General features: G+C 35.4%; 2 protein-coding genes across 6 annotated transcripts; both read left to right on the top strand.

The window, feature by feature from the left end:
• Positions 1–6020: 6020 nt before the first annotated feature.
• LOC128192617 (innexin unc-9-like) lies at positions 6021–10832 on the top strand. The gene is made up of 2 exons (XM_052865442.1): positions 6021–6172; positions 8737–10832. The coding sequence occupies exon 2, from the start codon at positions 8738–8740 to the stop codon at positions 9965–9967; it is 1230 nt and encodes a 409-aa protein (XP_052721402.1). The 5' UTR covers positions 6021–6172; position 8737; the 3' UTR covers positions 9968–10832.
• A 315-nt stretch (positions 10833–11147) lies between these two features.
• On the top strand, positions 11148–22345 carry LOC128192616 (innexin unc-9-like). 5 transcript variants are annotated; one of them, XM_052865437.1, is made up of 3 exons: positions 11148–11368; positions 18877–18912; positions 20284–22345. In XM_052865437.1, exons 1-3 carry the CDS (start codon positions 11358–11360, stop codon positions 21530–21532), a joined length of 1296 nt encoding a protein of 431 aa, XP_052721397.1. In that variant the 5' UTR covers positions 11148–11357; the 3' UTR covers positions 21533–22345. The 5 variants fall into 5 exon arrangements, with proteins under 5 accessions (XP_052721397.1, XP_052721398.1, XP_052721400.1 ...); XM_052865438.1 differs by lacking the exon at positions 18877–18912 and having other exon boundaries at positions 11149–11368; XM_052865440.1 differs by lacking the exons at positions 11148–11368; positions 18877–18912 and adding an exon at positions 11653–12770.
• The last annotated feature ends 303 nt before the right edge of the window (positions 22346–22648 follow it).

Below are 22648 nucleotides of genomic sequence, written 5' to 3'. Positions count from 1 at the left end.
ACATCATAATCGCACTTGATTTCAAACGGCGAGGAGTTTCCCGAAAGTGACGGAGTTAGGGTAGTGACGGAGTTAGGGTGCTATGATATAGTCTTTTTTTTCATTTTGTTAAAAGTATGCATCGTATAAAGAAGCCACCTCGGTTTTGTATAAAATATCATATATCTAAAATCTGAGTACCTAAATAAATCACTTAATTGCAAGGGCATACACTTACCTGATCCCGACAAACTTTTACATGTGAATTTGAAATATGCTATGTAACTTAAAAACTTCTACGATCCTTGTAAAATCTTACAAATTAATTATTTTTTTAATGAAATTAACCCTGTGACCTTCAAAATTATTCAACATATGCATTATAAATTACGGTTTCTTCTAACAAATATTCTTATCTTAAAAAGTTCGCACCGTTTTTCAAAATCTACGATATAACATCAAGTTATTTCATAATTCAGTTGTGAATTTTGACATGATTATGCCCTTGCAATATTGAATTTTTTAAATGACCTCAAAACCACAAATACATCTGCTTGTACCATGCGACTGCCATATCACGTGACCACTATGAACATAAAATATTGTACTGTTATATTATTACCTTTTAGGTTAGTTACTGGCTCACTACGGAAATATATTGGGTTGATCAATCTCATAGATGGCGAGGCGAAGCCGAGCCTTCTATGAGATTGATCAACCAAATATATTTCAATCTCATAGATGGCGAGGCGAAGCCGAGCCTTCTATGAGATTGATCAACCCAATATATTTCCGTAGTGAGTCAGTAACTAACCTAATAAGTGTTTTGTTTTCTCGAGGACTATCAAGCGACATATTTATTCACATTTGACAAATAGCGATGATCTACGCAAAGCCATGTACAAGATGCCTTACATCTCGTCCAATTTAACTCATTTAAACTCTTCAAAATTTTCAATCTCACCTGTCAAATAATCTTTCAAAATCTTTGCTTCACCCATGTTTACTTACAATGTTTTGTTGCTATTCAGTTTCAAATGTTTTCCCCCTTTCCTCTGCAGAGATTTGAGCAAATTTCGACTCTGTCATTTTGTTCTGCTCCAGACAAAACAACGTGACGTCAATATTCTAAGGGCAACTACTCTAATTTTAAAGAATTTCAAAGGGCAACAACTCCAAATACTTTAAGAACTTACGGCATGCAGTTTATGTATTAAATACTATGAAATGTCGAAATGAGTAAGCGAAGCGTCGACCAATGACGGCCTTATTGCCTAATATTATTTCTCACAGAACAAATATAGAGATATATGAGGCAATCACGTGCTATGTTTAAACCAATGAAAATGTGACATTTCAGTCCAAGGGAAAACAAATATATTTTAGAAATATATTGCATTTGAGTGACTGTTATTGATTTTAAAAAGGACATGCCAGGTTAACTAAAGTATACGTGTTTTCATCACAAAAATTTGCCCATATTTTTATTGGCCGCCTTAACTGTACTGCGTATGATTCTAGTGGCATACATATAATTAACGAGGATGTAGTGAGGTTCCTCTTAGTGAGTATAGCAAAAGAATTAAGTTCCAAATGCGTGTGCATTCAATTTGTTACTTTGTGACAAACAGTTATTATTCCTGCGCTTCATTTTCTGTGTGCAGAGACAAAGGGGACTATGTGTAGTTTGGTATAGTCATTATGATGATGTAGCATTCCACCTTAAAATTAGTTTCAACAGTGATAAGAATTACATTACTTATAAAATTAAAAACTAGAGTCCTCTTCACAGATATTAATAAAATGGTAACAGCACTAGATTCTAACTCACGTGCAGTCTCCTAATATGGATGTTGGACTTGTCAGCGGCCGTTGATGTGATTGACCTCTCTCGGAAAATAAGAGAGCTTTAGTTAAGGTTTATTCATTTTTAAAGCTTGAAATCTATAAACTAACAGACGAGTAAGCTATTTGTGTGAAAAAATACAAGAAGTAATTTACATAGATTTGTCGCCTACTACGTATATGAAATCCAGTGTGGCACAGTGTTTAGTATTGGACTTTTTGTGTTTTTGAAATATCTTAATGATATCTCTAAAAATGTTATACTTTTTTTAAAACTTTTGTTGACGACAATTATAACCAATATGTTGTTTTTTTTCCTCTTTCTTTTTTTCTTTTTTTTTGGGGGGGGGGCGTTTTGTTGCGATTTGTTTAGATGGATTTTGGACCTGACAGAGTGTGTTCTTGTCGATGGTTCCTCAAATCGAAATAAACCTTAACTAAAGATGCCTTATTTTCCGTGCAATCAAATAATGAACTGCTACCAAAATATTTATTCAAGTCATTGTCGACTTGAAATTTATCTTAACTCACATCTTGAAATTGAATGAGGCAACCCGTGTACATGCCTAAACTGTTTAGGAATCAATTTGAAGTTTTAAAAAAAAATCCAACTATGTGCTTCACGCAATATTCCATGTTTGCAGATCATAGTGTCATGTTGTAAAGTGTTTTTTAAATTAAATTTTGTATATACATCCAACCAGTAAATTCAAATTTTACAACATGACAATAGCTTCCAAAATAATCTCATTAAGATTCAGATAGGAGGAATAGGACTGGCTTTTTACTTCGTACAAAATTCACAACAGCTGCGTCCCAGTGTTATTCCAAATAATACAAGTAACAGCTCTGCATATATATGCTAGAAACCACTGACGACTGCAGCTAATTTGGATATAGACTAGAACTGATGAAGTAATCCTTCGTATAACCGATATAGTTCAACTTTGGAATTGTGAAAGACACCTCCATACGCAAATTCAAAAAGCCATTTATTGCTATTAATAATACTTCGACTCCTCCTTTTTTTGTTAAATATGTTAAACTATGAAACTTCAGGGATTAAAACATGTGCATGTATACATACATGTACCAAGCTAAGATACAGTTGTATTCTTAACTTCTACTTACTTTGATATAATTACATGCTTTGAAAGCTAAAATTGTTCATGTAAGTCAATTTTCTATGCATGCCATTTTTTTTTAACTTGTAAAAATAAAACAAAGTCGAAACACACTTCTACAACTAGACCACTTCCATTAGTGTTATTTAGACCCATCTTTTATTGTTGGGTGATGAATTACTAGCCAATGAAACTAATATCAACTGCTATTTAATATTCAAACATTGATACAAGAATCTAGGGCTTTTTTAAATCAGGAATCATGCGTTTGCTTCATTATTTTTCTCCTTTCAAAAATATCATACTAGAATTTTTATCATCCAACAGTTGTGATGAAGACCTCGTAAGTTATCAGAAAATGTGTCTAAATGTTACATAAAAGTTTTGTAATTCAGAGAATTTAAAACTATCTTTGACATTTGTTATATAATGTAGATGGTTTTAAATTTTTTGAACTTTAAAACTTTAATGTAGCCTAAACCATTTGTGTATTATATAATACGTTAAAAAAAAGTGTTATATTAAAAAAAAAAGTAAAATAAAAATACACTGGTTTTATAGTACTTTTTAATTTGATACTGTGTGTAGATCTGCACTTTTATACAAACTTAACAAAAAAGGAATAGGTGGTAACTTCCTTAAACTTATGATAGATATGTATACAAATACATACTACTCTTGTAGAAAGGGAAATCAAATTAGTGGACAGTTTTTAGCAAACAGAGGGGTCAAACAAGGTGACAATTTAAGTCCAACACTTTTTAATATCTTTATTGATGATTTTGTTACTTATTTCAAGAATGTACCCACATATCCTGCTCATCTTGATACTATGCCAATTAATCATATGTTTTTGCTGATGATCTTATTCTGGTATCAAATTCACCAGTTGGTTTACAAAACTGCTTCGATGTTCTTGGAAAATATTGTTCTGACTGGAAACTGTGTGTCAATATGGAAAAATCAAACATTATGATTTTCAATGGTAAATCAGTTGATGAAACTTTGTACAGATTTTATTACAAACATCAAATGATTAACATAACAAATGATTATAAATATCTTGGTGTTGTGTTTACATCAGATGGATAAATGAAATTTGCAGCCGAACAACTATCAGAACGCGCAAAAAAAGGCATATTATGCTTTGAAAACAAATTTTCCTGGAAATATTAATTTCTCTGTGGAAATTATGTTAAAATTATATAAATAAAAACAATTGTCTTCTAGAGTATCTTGGCAAAGAAAACTGTCTCCATTGCTACAAAAATTAAATATCAATTCTTTGAATATCTGTCACAAAATTTTAAAGAACAAGTTAAAAGAACATTATCAAAACAAAAAAGATGAACAACTAAACAATATATGTAAAGCTGACTCTGGATTAAAGACTCTGTCTTTTCATAGCAAAATTGTAAACCAAAATGAATATGAACTACAACAATACTTAAAACTATCTTTTAAAAAATGTGACAGATCTGTCCTAACAAAACTAAGAATCAGTGCTCATTCATTATTTATTGAAACTGGTATATATTCTAAACCTCCTATTCCAAGAGAAAAACGTCTGTGTAATTTTTGCAAATTGTTTATTGAAGATGAGAGACACTTTGTATTGTATTGTTCAAAATATGACCAATATAGATTGAATTTTAATGATATATTTAATGTGAACACTTATACAAATGTCAATCCCATTAAGGAACTTGTCAATCCTAAAAAAAAATTACAGCTGCTAGAAGGATATGTTGTTTTCTAAAATACTGTTTCAACTTTAGAAAGGAAAGTCAACAATGAACACTTATACAATTTTATGAATACAAATAATAGTCTTCATACAAGCCTAGTTTAGTTCACCCAATGTTTTGTCCATTGTAGATTTATTAGTTAATGTTTAACTTTTGCATGCTATGTTTAATGTTTTGTTTTATGTAACTCATATTCATGACTGTATGCCGACATGGTAATTGTCAATAAATGAATTGAATTGAATTAATCTGTTTTCTTCCTTATTTTTACACGAATTTTCCTTTATAATAATTGCTGTCTGTGACAATCATTAATTACGTGTAAGAAAGACAACAAATCCGATCTAAAATATCAAAAGTTCCTAGAATTACCCCCCTTTGCATTGAAGCCCTTATCAGAAGAGCCAAACCAACTCATGTTTCAAGGGCAATTGGAAATTAACTAAAATATGTTGATTAATCAACATGCATGATCATCTTAAAGAAAATCAAGTAAAAATTAAGGTACATGTAAAAACTATTATTAATAATTTTGGATATATCATAGGGAATCCCGGATATATGTTCGTCCCTGTGGTAATGTAGAATTTCTTATATACATGTACAGAAATTTGTGTCGAATACGAAATTGATTTTACACTAAGTTGTAACTTTGCAAAAATTGATTGCACTTTCAAATTAATAAATTCATTAATTTTATGTTCATGCAAAGAGAGAAAAGGGGTATTGTTTGGGTTTTTTCGGGGGGAGTAAGTAATAAATAAAATTCAAGTTAATTTGAAGTGGTGCTTTATGGAAAGGGTTTCAATTTTTAGGTTCGAAGCGTTTAAACCAATCCCAGCTTTGTTGTGTTTGTCACAGATTGAAAATGGGGGAAAATTTGTGAAATTCGCATCCAAAATGACGAAATCTGTCCCTTTGGTGGGAGTGGCCAAGATTTGGTGTACAGTTCATCCCTGTCTATCAACACGTTGAAGTTTGAGGCACGGTTAGGGGTTTAAAAGTTATTCCAAACAACGCTATTATTATAAAAAAAAAATATCCTTTAATCGCATTTACATAATTTCGAAGGACGATTTCTTCCCTTTGATTTTTGGTTAACATTGGTCTAGTGGTACGGTGTAAAATTGAATTCATATGTACATTTTATTTAATTTCGCACGGAATCATATTGCTTTGAAAATTCTTTTTATCCGATAATTCCTCTTAATTAAAAGCATTGTCTTGATGATATATAAAACGGGTTGTAGTTGACACCCTATAATAATATCAGTTTTGAGACAAGCCAATTATTTGGTATTGTGTTTATATTTCCCCACGGGGCGCCTCACTCTTCTAATTTCGGTGGTCCTCTATAGCAAGGCGGTGAACCGTGACGAGGAAGGCCCAGCGACACTGAGACAGGGTTTTACTTCGGAACACACTTTCGGCTAGAGGGAATATTTATAGTACAGAAGAGTTTTGAAGCCACTCTACGTAAGTTTTGATTTTACTTTTGTTGTCTTCTTTATGTTTGTCACTTGTAAACCTATTTTCTACCCTGAGAATTGTCACTGACGTGCGTATTGCGATAATAAACAAATGTCTTCCTTCTGTGTACATGTCAAAAGTTCTAATTACAACACACATGTCGAGAATTTGAATTGTGTAGACAAGTTTCTGCCCAGTGTATTAAACATACCTACATTTAGCTATGTTAATCTTTATATACAGATGTCTTCATCTGTTGCTCTATCTTTAGATATATCTCCATTTGTTGCATGGTATCTCGATTGTCGGGGTAATGATGGCTACATGTGATCATTTGTTAAACCTCGACACCGGGATGTCCGACTCTGTACGATAATGTGTGTACAAACGTCTGGAATTTCATACGAAAAAGGTCAAATTACACAAATACTGTGTCGCTAATTAATAGCCCCTGGATGTCCTTAGATTGCATACTCTTTCTTCCAATTTAACTTTTTGGGCCTTATTTGTTGATCACAACATTGAATGTTCATTTGATATTATTAAAGGACATGATCAGAGTGAAACTAAATGTACATGTATTATTTTAGTAAATTAGTAAATCAATCAAGTACTGAATGTTTCAAGACCAAAGACACGCATTTGCCATAGACTGGATTTCTATGTCAATCCTCAGTTGTCTTCCCCTTGACCACTAAGCGATCGTACCCATTCTGTGTTTAAAATTCCCGTCAAAATATCAGATTGTTTGGAAAATATTTATCCGACATTATTTTGTAAATAACATCAAGTCCCTTGGACTCAGATTTCACTGCGTTGATTATCACAGATTACGCAGTAATAATATTATACCAGTGGCCTGGGAATTTCTTTGACATTTAATTAAAATGCTTTCACAAATGCCTCTATTCATTTATGCTTTTCTCTTTACATTAAATGCCGTTAAGCTATGCTGGGGTGAAACCTTTTATTTGAGAGACCTTAAATTGTACGATCATTCCATGTTTCAAAATAGAATTTCTATACCTATTTGAATAAGTCTAAACCAATGGAACGGTTGTCATTTAAAATTTGTATGATATTCACCTTTTCCCAAAATCACTCCAAGTCCTATGTTATATTGTCATCCAGGCAATGGCTTCAATGAACCAAATTAAAAAGAAAGTAGATATTATAAAATCTTTAAAATTTATATTTAATAGAGAAAGTTATAAGAAATTATAAGCGTTGACAGTTTTATGAAGTTTGACAGCTCGATCATGTGATTAGTATGAATAAAACGATGTATAAAAATCAGACATGTGCACTGTGTAATGTCAAAGTCCGCTGTTGTCTTTGTGCTAATCCCTCATGTATAGGAGTCATCAGAAAGCCAGTGACATTTTAATTTGACGCGAACCTTTACCCCGTGGGGATCCTCTCTACTTTCACGCACGCTATGAGATAAGTCTATGTAGATGGGACTAGCCTGGGGCTAAAGAGACCTCTATACTACAGAAACAAACCTGCATAGCAAGCGAAAAAAATATCTCAGCGTTTTGTTTTTGAGAGAAACCACACACCTGCACAAAGAAACAATTAAAACACAGACTTGTTACATATCTTTAGCAGCGATAAATGATTAATAATTTTAAATGATTTTGTTATCGGCTGATACATTAGAATTAGGTTGGCTTAAACCAAGCAATAAGTTTAAACATGGAATCTAATGATAATCAAAATATTTTTATAACTCATTGAAAGCCAAGACACTTTATACCAGTAGAAGCCATTTTATTAACGACGCTTTATCCTAACAAAGACATATCTTTGATGGATAATAGGTTTCTTGAGCACGCCGACTTCACCCTATCGCAGTTTTATATTCTAAACAAAATTAATGATATTGTAAACGCGGCCCAAGTAATGACAATGAAAATGAAATTTATTCTAGTAATTGAAAAAAACAGCGTCTAGATATTATATGTATGCACGATGTGGTTTTACCATAAAATAGTTGAAAATCATTGTTATGTTTTTAAAATTCTGAAATGAAAACATTTGATAAAGGACGGACTTTGTAAAGATAAATATATTTTTAAGAGTAGATCTACATGTTACACATTTTTAACCAGTGTTTTCCAACGGAAAAATCCGGTTATTAAAATGGTAAAAATGGCGAAAGGGTACCCTCATTGTACGGATAACTCCTCCTACAGTTTTTAAGATAGGAAGTTGTTCTTTTGCAGATCAATTGTACATATATCAGAGGTGTGCATATTGCTAGGATTTTGATTTCTGATAATTTATGAAAAAATACTAGCTTTTAAACTTAGTCATTTTTTAGCAAATTATTGCATAAAGGGTACTCCATTTCACTGGATACGGTAGGTAGTGTTTATCAATTCAGGGTTGACATGGATTATGAATACAGTTCACATAAAAGAAAATCGGTTTGCTGTCACATTGACAGCTTTTCACTTGTATTATATAAGCTGTTTGTATTAAACATTAACTATCTTCCTCAAACTATGATATGTATGTTTCTGTTGAGAATGTATGAATGACGCCTCTGTGTTTCCATCTTGCAGGATGTCTGAATTACTGGGACATGTCCCAAACTTTCGGAAGCTTCGCGGGAAGCCGAATGACGATGGACTGGACCGGATGAGTCACGTGGTCACGGTGGTCCTCCTGATCATCTTCACGGTGGCCATCAGCTCGGGCCAGTTCTTCAAGGACCCGATCGTCTGCTGGAATCCCGCGGAATTCAAGGACCACATGGAGTCGTATACGAAATGGAACTGCTGGGTCAAGAATACGTACTACGTCCCGATGACTGAGGAAATTCCCCTCAACATCGACCAGCGCCAATCCGCCGAGCTGACGTATTATCAATGGGTGCCCATTATTTTACTCTTCATGGCCTTCCTGTTTAAGTTACCCAACATGGTTTGGAGAATCTTCAACGGAGGGTCCGGCTTGAACATGGACAAATGCGTTTACTTCGCGGAGAAGGCCCAGTACGACTCCCCAGAAGACAGAGATAAGTCTCTCTATGCTCTCGCGAGATTCATGGACAAATGGCTGGACACAAACAAAGAGTACAAATGGAACGTGTTTGTCCGCACCAAGCACCAGGCCTCCCGATTCCTCTGCTTCTTCTGCAACAAGCGAGCCGGGCGATACCTTACAGCCATGTACCTTTTTGTCAAAGTCTTATACGTAGCGAACGCCATCGGGCAGCTGTTCCTGCTGAACGCATTCCTGTCCACGTCCTACAACTTTTATGGATTTGAATTCATGGAGAACATGGCACAAAACGGACCTTGGCGAGAGAGTCCCAGGTTCCCGCGCGTCACGCTTTGTGACATCCGCATCCGTCAGCTCCAGAACCTGCAGCGCTTCACGGTCCAGTGCGTACTACCCATCAACCTGTTCAACGAGAAAATCTTCATCTTCATTTGGTTTTGGTTGGTCTTCATTGCCTGTATTGCTAGCTTCAACCTGGTATACTGGACGTACCTTATCATGTTCACCAAAAACAAGGTGGACTACGCCAAGAAGTATCTCAAAATCAACGACGAACTACACACCAATTTCGACAAGAAGCTGGCCGCCAAGTTCGCCGAGAGCTACCTGAGGGATGATGGCATCTTCCTGCTGAGAATCATTGCCAGGAACTCCACAGATATGGTCGTTACAGACCTTGTCAAACACTTGTGGGCAATCTTCAAAGACAAGCAAAACACAAAGAAGAACCGAGAACTAGAACCCGAAATGGATACCATGCTCGACGAGGCCAAAGAGCCTCTCACGTGATCCGTCGGGAGAGTGAATCGAACTTTCCAAGCATTTATGTGATGCCTCCATGATTGCCTTATGGGGTTTCGTCAGCTGTATTTATAGGTCTTCCAGACTAGACGCTATGCCGGCCAGTCTTTGATGTCACCCGACGACCAGGTGCTTAACTATGATCCTTTGAGTAGTTGTCATATTTTGTGTTCCTTTTAATTATTGTAATATTAAATTTCATGACATTTAAATCACGTTAGGCATTATAATTCTAGTCTCTTCTCACAAACAGTGATCAGATTATGGTACGATTTAATTAGCGATACCAACAATGTATTGATTATAGATAAACAAGATGTGAACCTGTGGTTGTGAGAAACTGAAAATGTGTGTTTATTTTGATGTTTAAGCCTGTACTGTCAGTTAGGTTTGACAACAAATCCCATGTCTTCCCATGTACTATACAAAACATTTAGCGGTCCCTATATTCTTAGCTGCCTTGTAGATATTACGCTTTGAACAAAGATTTAAAATAATTTTAGTTTTCGCTTTTTCTGGTAGAGAAATGGTTTTTTTCCGTGCGGTATAAACAGACATAATTTTGTTCATCCCTATTCTTGTAGAAGGAATGTGATCTCAGTATTTTGCATTGAAGCAATGTTTTCTTCCATGTGCATTGTCTGTAGACAACGACCAAGCTTCATTGATCTTTGTGTATTCTGAAGCTATGCGTATCCATGGCATTATTCATCTATCAGTTTGTATTTGTTGATTGTAAAAAAAAAAAGCATTCCTTTTTAAAAGAATATCTATGCATATTTTTGTAATAAATGTTTATATATATTGTTCAGCAATGCGAGGTAAAAATAAATAAAAGTGATGGAAACTGAAACGTAGATTTGTTGTCAGTTAAGGGACTAATACGTCACTACTACGTCACAAGACGCTAGTGTTTTATTGGCCTTACTACATTTATTTGTTTTATTACACAACAAATTAACTACATATTTCTGTGTTTCGTAAAATCTTGTATATAAGGAGATAAAAATTCTAAATTCATAAACTAATATGGTGGACTTTCTTCCGGCAGTGTAGAGACACGACTGTTTTTATTTTTATTGCGGCGTAACATCCCAAATTGCACTCGGGGCTTTAACAGAAATACCTGTGTGTAGTACTCATAATGAGTGTACATTTCTCATTAATTAGACGCTCCGTTTAACATTTGTCAGGACAGCGGCACACGCAGAACAATCGTCAGGGACCATCGTGGATCTACTGCAATAGGGAGTCCAAAAGAAACCACCACAGGCCGCGGTACTTATCTAATCTCCGAAAGATAATTATTCATTGTTTAGTACTGGCTTGCTTCTACTTGGAAATAGACATTATTTGAAGGAAAAACCATCCCTCAAGAATGGGAGAAGGGTAGGTTTAATGAATTTGATTTACTTTTTCATAATGGTTCATCTTAAATAGACAAAGTTTGACGATTTATTTAAGGTTTTTTTGGTAAATTCTGTGTAAATCTACGACATTGCTAGACCAGTATTTTTGAGACTGACGTTTTGACGGTTGATTCCGGCACTGAAACTGGGTGAAGGTGATGACCGTGTGGACATGGTGCCCTCAACACGTACACGATAATGAAACAAATATGAGTTTAAGGAAAAAAATGTGAGCGATATTTCAGTGAATTTTACAATTTGAAAGAAGGTTAACCCTCGTAGTTGTCATCAGAATCCTTAGAAACGACAACACGTCACTTCCTTTTAAAGTGGGAACGTGACACACTGACCTACTGCGTAAAGAAGGAGGCTGGGAATATATGTTGTTTGATTGTATTTCCTGTTGTCTGACAAATGTATTTTATTTATTTTGCTATTGTTTAGTTATATTTAGTAACTGTCACACGTGACCTTAATGTTGAGTACCCTGAAATTGCCTGAAATATATACGGTTTCTGATTAAAACTGTGTACTTTTGCACACTCGAACACTTTCCCGGAAATGTTTTATCTATATGTGATAACTGTACATCATACATTGTCCAGGTGAAAACATAGATAAGTTAAACTGCACGTGAACCTTTGGCCCAGATCACTGCAGGTGTGTTCAAATAATCGCCCAGTATTGTTTGTCATCAACTATGAAATGCAAAAATATTGATAAGTTTATGAAATGGTATACATGTTTTGGAAAATACCTGATATCGTTATAACGAGTAGTGACCGGAAGATGTTATTGTAAAATGTTTATAGTACATGTATTTCAAATTCAGTTTGTATGGGTAAATCACTGGAGACATGTAGCTGTCCAAGGACTGTCTTTCATATTTATATCTTGCACATTGCATGTAATTTCTATTCTAAATCCTGCTTTATCAGAATCATCTTTTGTATATATAATATGTGAAAGCAGTGAGACTGCACAAATTTGTGTCTAAATGCGTCAAAGCATGACTGAAAATAGTATTACCAACTGCCATGTAATTAAGGTCCTATAGATATACACTTAATATTCTGTTTGAAATTCCCCATAACATTTTGTCGTTAACATAAATTGGCCGATTACATTAATTGGCACAAATCTGTGATGTCCTAGTCAAGCAAGTCTTTTTTCCGTCGGTGTCGGAATGCAGATAAGGACTTGATTTTAACCTAGCTGACGAGAGCGCGTCCATCTTGCCGCAAGATAAGGCGAGTCCCACTGAAATTAACTAACCGCCTACCCAGGTCAGAGTTCTGAGTAAACACTAGTAGATGGTCAACTAAACCCCCCTTTGGATTATAGACCGGACCTCGACAGCGGAAAGAGAGGGAACTAAATATGTAAGTTAGTTGTCAGTATTTTGTATCTAAAATACATTCTCAAAGATGGAGTCAACTTATATTTATTGTGTGATTTTTAAAATGTAGTCATAAGTTGGGGAGAATTCGTTAGACTGTGTAGATGTAAATTGTTTAAAACGGGTAAAAGGTCTGTGTATTGGTGTCTAAGGCATGACTATTTTTCTTTGACTTTTGAAGCGTTTTAGATATCTTTAATATTCATCACAGTATTATTGATAAGAACAATGATAAAGCCTTATCTAAAAACACTGTGTGTTAATCTTCTAAGTTTAGCACCATGTGTCAGCGATGTATAATTTAATTAAATGTTAAATCATAATACGATTCGCAGTATCGTGATGTTAATTAATAGATCTGACAACCAGATAAATGATAAAGAAATTACCAAAAGGCGAGATAGAGTCATATCACGTAACAACATCAGGGGATCTAACATCATAACGTAAAAACAAAGGCGGATAAAACGGTTCCTTGCTGTACCGCTAGAATTACATTATCTAACAAAAACGCTATCAGCAAATCTAATGATGATTGGTATTACAGATCATGACCCACGCAGAAGGAATTCCAATATTTGCGTTAATGCATTTCCTCTGCATCTCAGCTTTTGTCTCTTGTCCCCCTGCCCCAAATACCAAGAATGTGCAAACTCTCCTCCATCCAAAGCGATCGTGAAAAGACGCTAGTTGTATTTGAATCCTTGACCCAAATATATCAAAACAAACAAAAGGTTCTCAGCATCTCAATTTTACAACCGTGAAAATTTAAAAAGAGCAATCGATCAATTTAAATTGGCATTAAATCCTCAGGTTTCAATTGTACAGCGATATGTGCCGTGTTTTCTTTGTAAGGGACAAAATGTCTGCAAAAAACCAATAGCCCTGGGACCTGCATGTAAACCTTTGCACCCTGTACAAATTAAAAACACCTTACATAATAACTGCATGTGTGGAAGAAGTGCCCAATTACAGCAGGATAATGCAGGTCCGATGACAGATCACTTAGGCATATATTTAATAGATGATGACATCAGTACAAATTGTCATGCAAGGCCAAAAATTCCCAAAAGTTCCTTTGTTACTAGTACATCTACACTTATCTAGGCTGCCATGGATACCGACTTTATAACTTCTCCTGGCTTTGAGGTTCTTTGTCTCTGGTCTCTTTCTCTGTTATTTGCAGTCAATTTCAACTTGTATGGCATGGTATTGATATTGGATAAACCTACTCTTAAAGACATAAAACGATGCTGATTGCGTGCCCTATCTCTTACGCAACTGACCCCTCTCAGTCGAGGGTCATGCTATACCCTACAATAAAAGTTAAACTAGTTCATAAAAGTCCAGATAATCCCCAATTACATGTCTTTCCTCAAAAACTAGACAAACGATGTTTGAGGTTCTCCGCTGTCTAAATAATGTTACCATGGTCGGGTGATAACAGCAAATATAGACAAGATTTTGGTCAAACTAGTTATGTCAGCATGTATAGCCATGTAGGAATTCATCAAACTCGATCCAATAATCCCTGATAAGAACTTTGGCGATAAACTTGTCCCACGTTCTAAGGGTGAATCATTTTTGTGACACTGATTGTAAAATTACTCTTTGATTAACATAATAACGAATTGTGAAAAATTAAAACAAGACTGTCAAAACGGAACCTATGCGGGTATTGACCGGTCTGTCAGCGACCTGGATGAAACAACATCCATTGTAATGCAGACCTTATTTATAATAGCTCTATTTATTAAGATTCATGAATATCGTGATCGGAGGATATCAAGTTTTCCAACTTTTACTCTTTTTCTGGACATTCACCTTACACCCGGCTTAGAATTTCAATGTTTGTAAACAACCCAACGAAACAAAAAAGGGTTTTGTAGGATTAGGGGTATATGCAACATCACAATATCGGTGCGACAGCTGTATCCAAGCTATCAATTCGAATGAAAATAATGATTCAGAAAATTAATGAGAGAAAAAAACATTAGAAAACTCTTGGGACATACGTATTTATTAAAATGGTTATCATTCAATATAGAAACACTTGTTATTAAATTTGCTCTGGTTTCCTGCCCAGTTTTAGGACAAGTTTGTAAAGAGTCCCTCACAAAAAAAATGAAATAAGTAAGAATCAAACTTTGTTAATCACAATTATTGTCAAGTAGGGTTTAGATTCTCAATGCATGATCAAAACTTTTTAGAAGACAAAAGGTCTGACTGTTTCCTGAATTTTCTAGTATATCATACGTTAGACCACATCTATCCAGTGTGCTGAGGTCACCCGGGGACAGAATGAAAAGTTTATTTTATTTGGTGTAACGACAACACTGTGGCAACGTAGCAGACCAGGTTTTCTTCAAACAACCCATAAAATAAAATAAATCGTCAAAATAATTTTATATCATTTTTCAAATACCAGATGTAAATGAAAGTCAACAGAATCGGGACCATCTCGTTGTGGTTTATAAATCTCTGATGTAATACATGTATGTATGATTCACCCCCGCAATTTTTTTTGATAATTCAGCTTAACCTGAACTATCACTTTACACACCCATGTCCTCAGAAGAGCGGGCTCGAGAAGTCGTGACGTCGAGAGATAAAAAGTGTCAGGTTTAGAGAGGGGGGATCTGTCTTCGAGACTTTTAAATCTGAACGGAACCCCGTTCTGTCCCTGTACCTACAAATACAGTCCTTCAATCCAAGCGTGACCGGCGATGGGTGTGTGATCGGAGTTGTTTACCTCTCGTAGATTTTGTCGCATCTCGATCTGTAAGGTGTGAATCCTGGGACTCTTTCTCGACGTATACTCGATAATTGTGAGAACTAGTAAAATGTCGCAGTGTTTCAGTAGCCGGAAGTGACTAAAACAGACCAGACTTGACTTCTAAATCATGTAGGTATTCTCTGAAATCATTAATTTTTTGCTTGTCTTTTTTCCAGCACTTCATTTACAAGCAAGAATTTACTAACTGATTATTTCTGGGTATTCTAATCCTAAATAGTTCTATTCTACAGGATGATATACATGTATAATATTTCACCATCGTTGTTCTAATCTCATCAATGTATGCGTATGCCATAGATATAATACATGTATGGTGACATTGGCGGATCCAGAGGGGGGGTTCCGGGGGTCGGAACCCCCCCTTTCTCTGAGACATATGTTTTTTTTGAAAACTTGTAATGCCTATTTAAAGGCAATTTTTCCCATTTATACCATAAATACTTTAATTATTTCAAATAAATGCTTTTAAAATTGCTCATCTAAAGAATTTCTTATGCGGGCTATGCTATTTTTCTGGAATGCTAGCTGCCTTAATACCTGAATCACAAACGAAGCCTTCCCAACCCCCCCAACCCCCCATGAATCGGAAATTACGTTACAAAAATACCGTGTAAGGGGTTTATATGTAAACCATTATGTAAATGCACAACTTTTCACAACTTTCTTGAATATGATCGCATCTGTACTAGTGCCGGGTGATGTTGCGCACCCATTACAGAGGTCACATCAAGTTCCCTGGGACGACTATTGCTTGTACCATTGTATTACACATGTACAATCTATTCAGCACATTAAGTATCCCCATTTTTTGTCATATCCTATCATTTAGACCTTTATTTAAGAAGGCAATCAATAGAAATCAAAATCGATAAATAGTTTAGAATTTAAACATCAAAGACATAAAAAAATTACCAAAAAATTTATATTTATAATAGCTTGTCGTAATAAGTCTGAATCATTTTTTTTTTGTTTTTAGTGTTTCTTTCTATTAAGCATAAACGTACGTTCTCATTGCTGGAGACTTGTTTTTTTTCTAAGGCTAGAAATTGTGCAAATCGTCCTTACCTAACCCAAAACGCTTAATAAATGCAGTGCACTCTGATATTAAGATAGGTATGAAATACATGTAGATATTGATGAGATAACTGTTAATTAAATTTACGCATGGAAAACGTTCAAAAGGCCTTGTTTGTTGAAAAATAATGAATTTTGCACGTATTGATTATCATTAATTGGAACCCCCCCTTTTCCAAATTGCTGGATCCGCCTCTGGGTGATAAAGGCCTCAGGCATGAAAACCTATAACGGATAGGTCTGAAGTTTCTATTATAATTTGTTTGTTTATTATTTTTTTTTTTTTTTACAAATTGTCAAATATGAGCATTAATACTACTCTTAAAACTCTGAAGATATGGCGCACCCCCCCCCCCCCCCCCTTTTCCAAAAAAACTTCTTAAATGCCGACAGTTTTGTGATCGTTTTGATGGAGTACCATATAAAGTATTCTAGCTGTATACAGATCATCTAGTTGAGGTAATTTACAACACAGAAAGTAGGGCATGAGAAATCGACATACCGTATAATGGGTATTTTCTGCGGCTTGAAATTTTTGCGGTTTAACCCCTAAAAAGTATCAAATTATATTCTGCGTTTTCAATTTCTGCGGTTACATTAGACCGCAAAAAAAAAAATCATATGTTTACCGGATTTTCCGCGCTTTACATATCTTAAAATCGACATTCTTACCGTGTTCAAGGTGAATGAGAACTACTGTTGACGTACATTTGTCCACGTGGTATTAATTTACGCTATGAACGCGGGCACAAATTTTCCGCGGAATTTTTTCCCAGTGTACTTAAAGTGCACTTTGGAATGAAATTTTGAAATTGCATTACATTAATAAGGATAATCGGAAGTTACTATATTATAGAACACTTGCATATACGTGTACTCAATGTATATCGTTTTTATCTATAAAAACTGTCAAACAAATTTGTATTGAAAATTCACATTATTAATAATTTAATCTCCTAAAGATTTGAATTTTCCGTAAATTTACGAAATTTAAACTTCTCCCAGCTTGAGATAACGGCACGTGTCAGACGACAAATAGCCCCAAGCAATGACCCAATTAACTACACGCTAAGACCCGTGTTTTTACTGCAATTTTTAGATCCCTTTGTGCTCTGAATTTTAATGGATAAAACTGATCAACTCATAATTTAAACGACATGTAAACCCATAAATTGACAGTTAATAAAGATTACAAGACGATTTTAGCCAGCGTCGTAACATCTTGACCGCTAAGTAATGACTACCGACAAGTGCACAACCGATAATAACTGTTCACTGTGAACAGTTTTTACAATTTTAGTCCAAACTCTAGGTAATGAAAATCGTTCGGAACTAAATTTAATAATTATTATTCAAATGATTTATTTTTCAGTCAAAGAATCCGCGTAAATTTTTACCCGCGGATTAAATTGATATTGTGATTCCGCGGAATTATGACCCCGTGGGAAAAATACGTCTACAGTTACTCTCAAATGTTTTACAAGTCTACTAAATATACTGCTTGTGAACTTTTCTTAGATCATTTTTATTTCATACTCGACTAAACACACAGTCCTTATATCGATCTGTTCAGCTATAATTGATATCGCACAGGTAACATGAGATAATTAGGTGTGAAATACGACGCAGAGCCCACTAATAACGGACTGATCACGTTTGAAAATTATAGATTGTATTTTAAATAGTCTCAAAATTAGGGATTTTTTTAAAAGAATATTTTGCGTTTTGAATTTTTGCGGATTTTTCTTATCCGCAAAATACCGCAGAAAATAAACAACCGCAGAAAATACCCGTTATACGGTATACCACCAGTTCACTCAAATACATATAGAAGATGGGACATAAACCCAGTCAGGTGTAGAGAGAGTTATTGTGGTGAACAGGATCAGGAAAAGCCGTCCATATCCACAAATATTGCATTAGATCTCTTTATAAAGGGCTTCCCTATTTTGAAGTACTTATGGGTTATTGCGAAATCAGTATTGCTTCATGACACAGTTGAAAAATGCACAAACACACTCACTTTCATTTTAACGACAGAAGAGCAATATACAACATATGTAAGTAAAAATTGTATATAAAGTATAAAAATAAATGAGATTTACAGGTCCCTAGCTATTGTTATGAGTTAACAGTCCAGTAATTCTAGGATAGGAAAGGTAAAGAGGGCTTTCAATGTGTGTACAAAGAGTTTAAATATTTCCGACGGTTTCCATAGACACAGGTTTTACGATATCGGGGCAGATCCCACTGCGTAAGTACGCTGTTTGTGAACAATTAACTGAGTGAATAACTAAACTGGTTAACTAACCACTAACTGAAAGCTCCACGCTTCGGCAGTGTGAAATTAACTGTGACTTACACTATGTTATGAGATGGTGAAACAAACGTGTAGGTGACCTGGGTCGGTTTTGTCGACTTTTGATTGTTAATTAGTCTTAATTTGTCTAATATTGTCCCGTCCTTCAGCTACTTCCCTCTGGTTTCTCCGACTGCGTAAGTATGGCTTCCGTGGCTCATGCTATTCCTCGCAAGGCGAACTAAAAACGTGCTTGTGGAGATCAGTCGATTGATTTGATTGATAAACTGATTGATTTTATTTGTAGATCTGTTTAATTCAATAAATATGATTGACAATTTTTAAAAAATGAATAATTATCTTAATTTTAATGTATTTATTCAGATAAGTATTGTTATGAAAATTTTTTTTTTTATCAGACTTTTAAACTTAAAATTTTTTTCATGATGTATGTTCATATTTTTGAATTGTGTGAATTGTGATTTTAATAATATTTATTCAAATAAAGATGTTTATGAATAAAAGTTTTTCACCGAACACATAAACTGTAGAAATTGGATCACACTGTCATTTATAATATACACTTGCGTTGACTCACGAAACAGACTGATTTGAAATTCGTGTTATAAAAGACGCATTGAATTTGTCATATAATGAATTAACATAATCTGGTACCGATTTATTTAACACACAATCAAGAAAATGTTTGAAAGTAAACTGAAAAGCGATAGTTCTTTCAAGCTTACTTTAGAGGTGATATACGGAAATATTTAGTTTAGTACAAAAGAGAAAATAAAGGTTCTTTCTTAACTACTGTTCTGGCTTTTAAGAGGCTTGTGTTAAAATTGGGCGTACTGTTCAAATGCAGCATTTCAATGTTTCATTAAAAGGCTGCATTTGTATATTGAACTATTTAAAAGGAAAGCGCGCTTGCTATTCATCCACCTACATTGTAAAACTGTTTGGAAGCTATCGCTTAAGGGCTCTTTAAAGTTTTTATAAATATACAAAAATCGTCCCGCCCGGAGATTAACAAGATATATCTAAATAAAATATTCATTGAATTTCACCTACATCCTTCAAAAGACAGATGGATTATTGAAATCTCTGGCATTAAATGATTTGAAGTATCGTTGTGTCAGAGTAATTCATTTTTTCTGCTTGTGGGAAACCGACACATAGGAATGTATGAATAAAAATATTTTAATAATATTTTCTTCATAAAATTTAAAAAAAAAAAGAGAGAGATAGTATCATTAAGAGTGTCCTGTGTTGTTGATATGCATGTTTATGAACATATTCAAGACTCGTCTTCTTGTTTTGTAGGGTGGAAGGCATACTTGGAGCAGTCCCCTCCATCTCCAAACTCAGGGGGACAAACAACGATGACTGGATCGACCGCCTCAATCATCGCTACACCGTCCTCCTCCTCGTCATCTTCGCTGTCGTCGTCAGCACGGGCCAGTTCGTGGGAGAACCAATACAATGCTGGTGCCCGGCCGAGTTTACGGACGCTTACGAAGCCTACACGACGTACATCTGCTGGATCTCCAATACTTACTACATACCGATGGAAGAAACCATTCCTATAGACATCCGCCAGAGACAGGATGCGGAAATTACGTACTACCAGTGGGTGCCAATTATTCTCTTGTTCCAGGCACTATTATTCAAGATCCCGAACCTTTTCTGGCGATTTACTCATAGCGCCTCGGGAGTAAACTTGGACAAGATCGTGGCCATGTCTGAGGAGACTCAGCTCGGTTCCCCCGAGGACAGGGCCGAGGCGATCAAGAACCTCGCCATGTACCTGGACAAGTGGCTGGACACCTATCAGGAATACAAAAACAACATTTTCGTTCGCGCTAAGAAGAAGGCGCAGACGTTCTGCTTCTTCATGTGCGATCGTCGGGGAGGGACCTACCTCGTGGGGCTTTTCATCACCATCAAGATTCTGTACATGGCGAATGTCATCGGTCAGTTCTTCCTCCTTAATGCCTTCATGGCCACCAAGTACAACCTTTACGGTTTCGAGGTGATCAAGAGTTTGATCGAAAACGAACCAATGATGGAGTCCCCCCGCTTTCCCAGGGTCACCCTGTGTGACTTCCAGATCCGTCAACTACAGAATCTTCAGCGATGGACCGTGCAGTGTGTGCTTCCGGTGAACCTATTCAACGAAAAAATCTTCATTTTCCTTTGGTTCTGGTACTGTTTGATAGCTTTTCTAACAGCCGTGAATTTGGTCAAGTGGGTTTTCTATCAACTGTATCAAAACAACAAAGTGCAATATGTCAAAAAGTACTTGAAAACAAGCAATGAGATCAATTCAGGGTTTGACAAGAAGTTGTGCGCTAAATTCTCCAGGGACTATTTGAGAAACGACGGAATCTTTCTCATGTACGTGATTTCCAAGAACTCCACAAATCTGGTTGTGGCCGATTTAATCAAAGAACTCTGGAAAATCTTCAAAAACAAGCACAAGCCTCATTCTAATAACGTGGAAGATGAGCCGATGATGAACAGTGAGAAAGAGCCTCTGAGTGGAAGCCATTTATTGAACAGTTCTGCGTAGACTTTGTGCTAGACTGAAACGCGGACACCGCGCGGTCACGCTCCACGCTTCCACAGTTGACCGGAAGTTAGGCAGTGGTTACAGTTAATTTAATCGAGTTGACAAGTCGTCCCTTTTTGGGGACGTGATTCCAGAATTTGAACACAACAAAATATTTTACATCTGAGCAGGACAGAACTTGGTATTTTAGGTGCTATGTTATTTCCGGTTGATGACGTCTCGTCTATGGCCACTAGAGCATTAATCACTTGACCGTCATTGAAGGGTTATGTGACTATGCAACAAACACTTCATTCAGTTAGTGGATGACTTTGTACTTATGTACCGTTATACTAAGTGTTTTGCGTTTTGGGTTTTTTTGTACTTTTATAAACAATTTTTGCCCGATACTTCATTTGTTGGCATGATCTGAATGATGCTGTGATTAACCATTTACATGTAGTTGTACGGGAACGATGGTGCTACTCATTCCGTTTGAAGCCATGATCATCTATTGTTAATATGTGAATTTATTTTTCGGGTTGTTATCAAGGAATGTTGATGTGTGTTATTAACAGTTTAACAACGAATGTGAAACTAATGGGTTTTTATTTTTTTTTACCCTAACAAAGCAAGTTTTTATACAACCCTTTTCATGTTTTGAATTCCTTCTTCCATCCCTTTTTATATTTTTCAAAAATGAATGTTTTTCACTGTTCTTAGACATCTGACTTGTTTTTGTGTTTTAGGTATATTTTACCTTTTTAACAAACCTGTTTATTTTTGTACAATTTGTGAGATAATTTTGTCATGCCATAAAGTCAAAAACTGTTAGTCTGCGTTTTCTTAAAACTCAACATACTGGAAAAAAAGACATGCATGTCTCGAGGCATACTCGCCAGAGGACATTATTATTTATGTTTATTTACCTGTTTTTGAGGGAATACACCTGACCGTACCTAAACTATCGGTAAATCAAAGGTCCCAGAAGACAAAGAGAGGTTGCTTTCAATGAGCAGTATATCTCTCTTATCTTCTTCAATGGCCCACGGTGGGTGTGTGTGTGTGACAAGATGAATGCAGTTTTTAGGTGCGTATTTCTCTACAGAGGAAATAATGATAAACACGGCTATTATG

Source organism: Crassostrea angulata, chromosome 7 (genome assembly GCF_025612915.1).
Source record: "Crassostrea angulata isolate pt1a10 chromosome 7, ASM2561291v2, whole genome shotgun sequence".
Lineage (NCBI taxonomy): Eukaryota > Metazoa > Mollusca > Bivalvia > Ostreida > Ostreidae > Magallana > Magallana angulata.
The sequence above is the reverse complement of the archived record's forward strand: the minus strand, read 5'-3'. Positions and strand labels throughout refer to the sequence as shown.

Bases quoted from the DNA above. Each gene is read 5' to 3' on its own strand.
- LOC128192616 (XM_052865437.1), top strand. The intron at 18,913-20,283 runs GTAAGTACGCTG...CTTGTTTTGTAG, and splicing joins ATCGGGGCAGATCCCACTGC to GGTGGAAGGCATACTTGGAG.
- LOC128192617 (XM_052865442.1), top strand. From the start codon at position 8,738: ATGTCTGAATTACTGGGACATGTCCCAAACTTTCGGAAGCTTCGCGGG.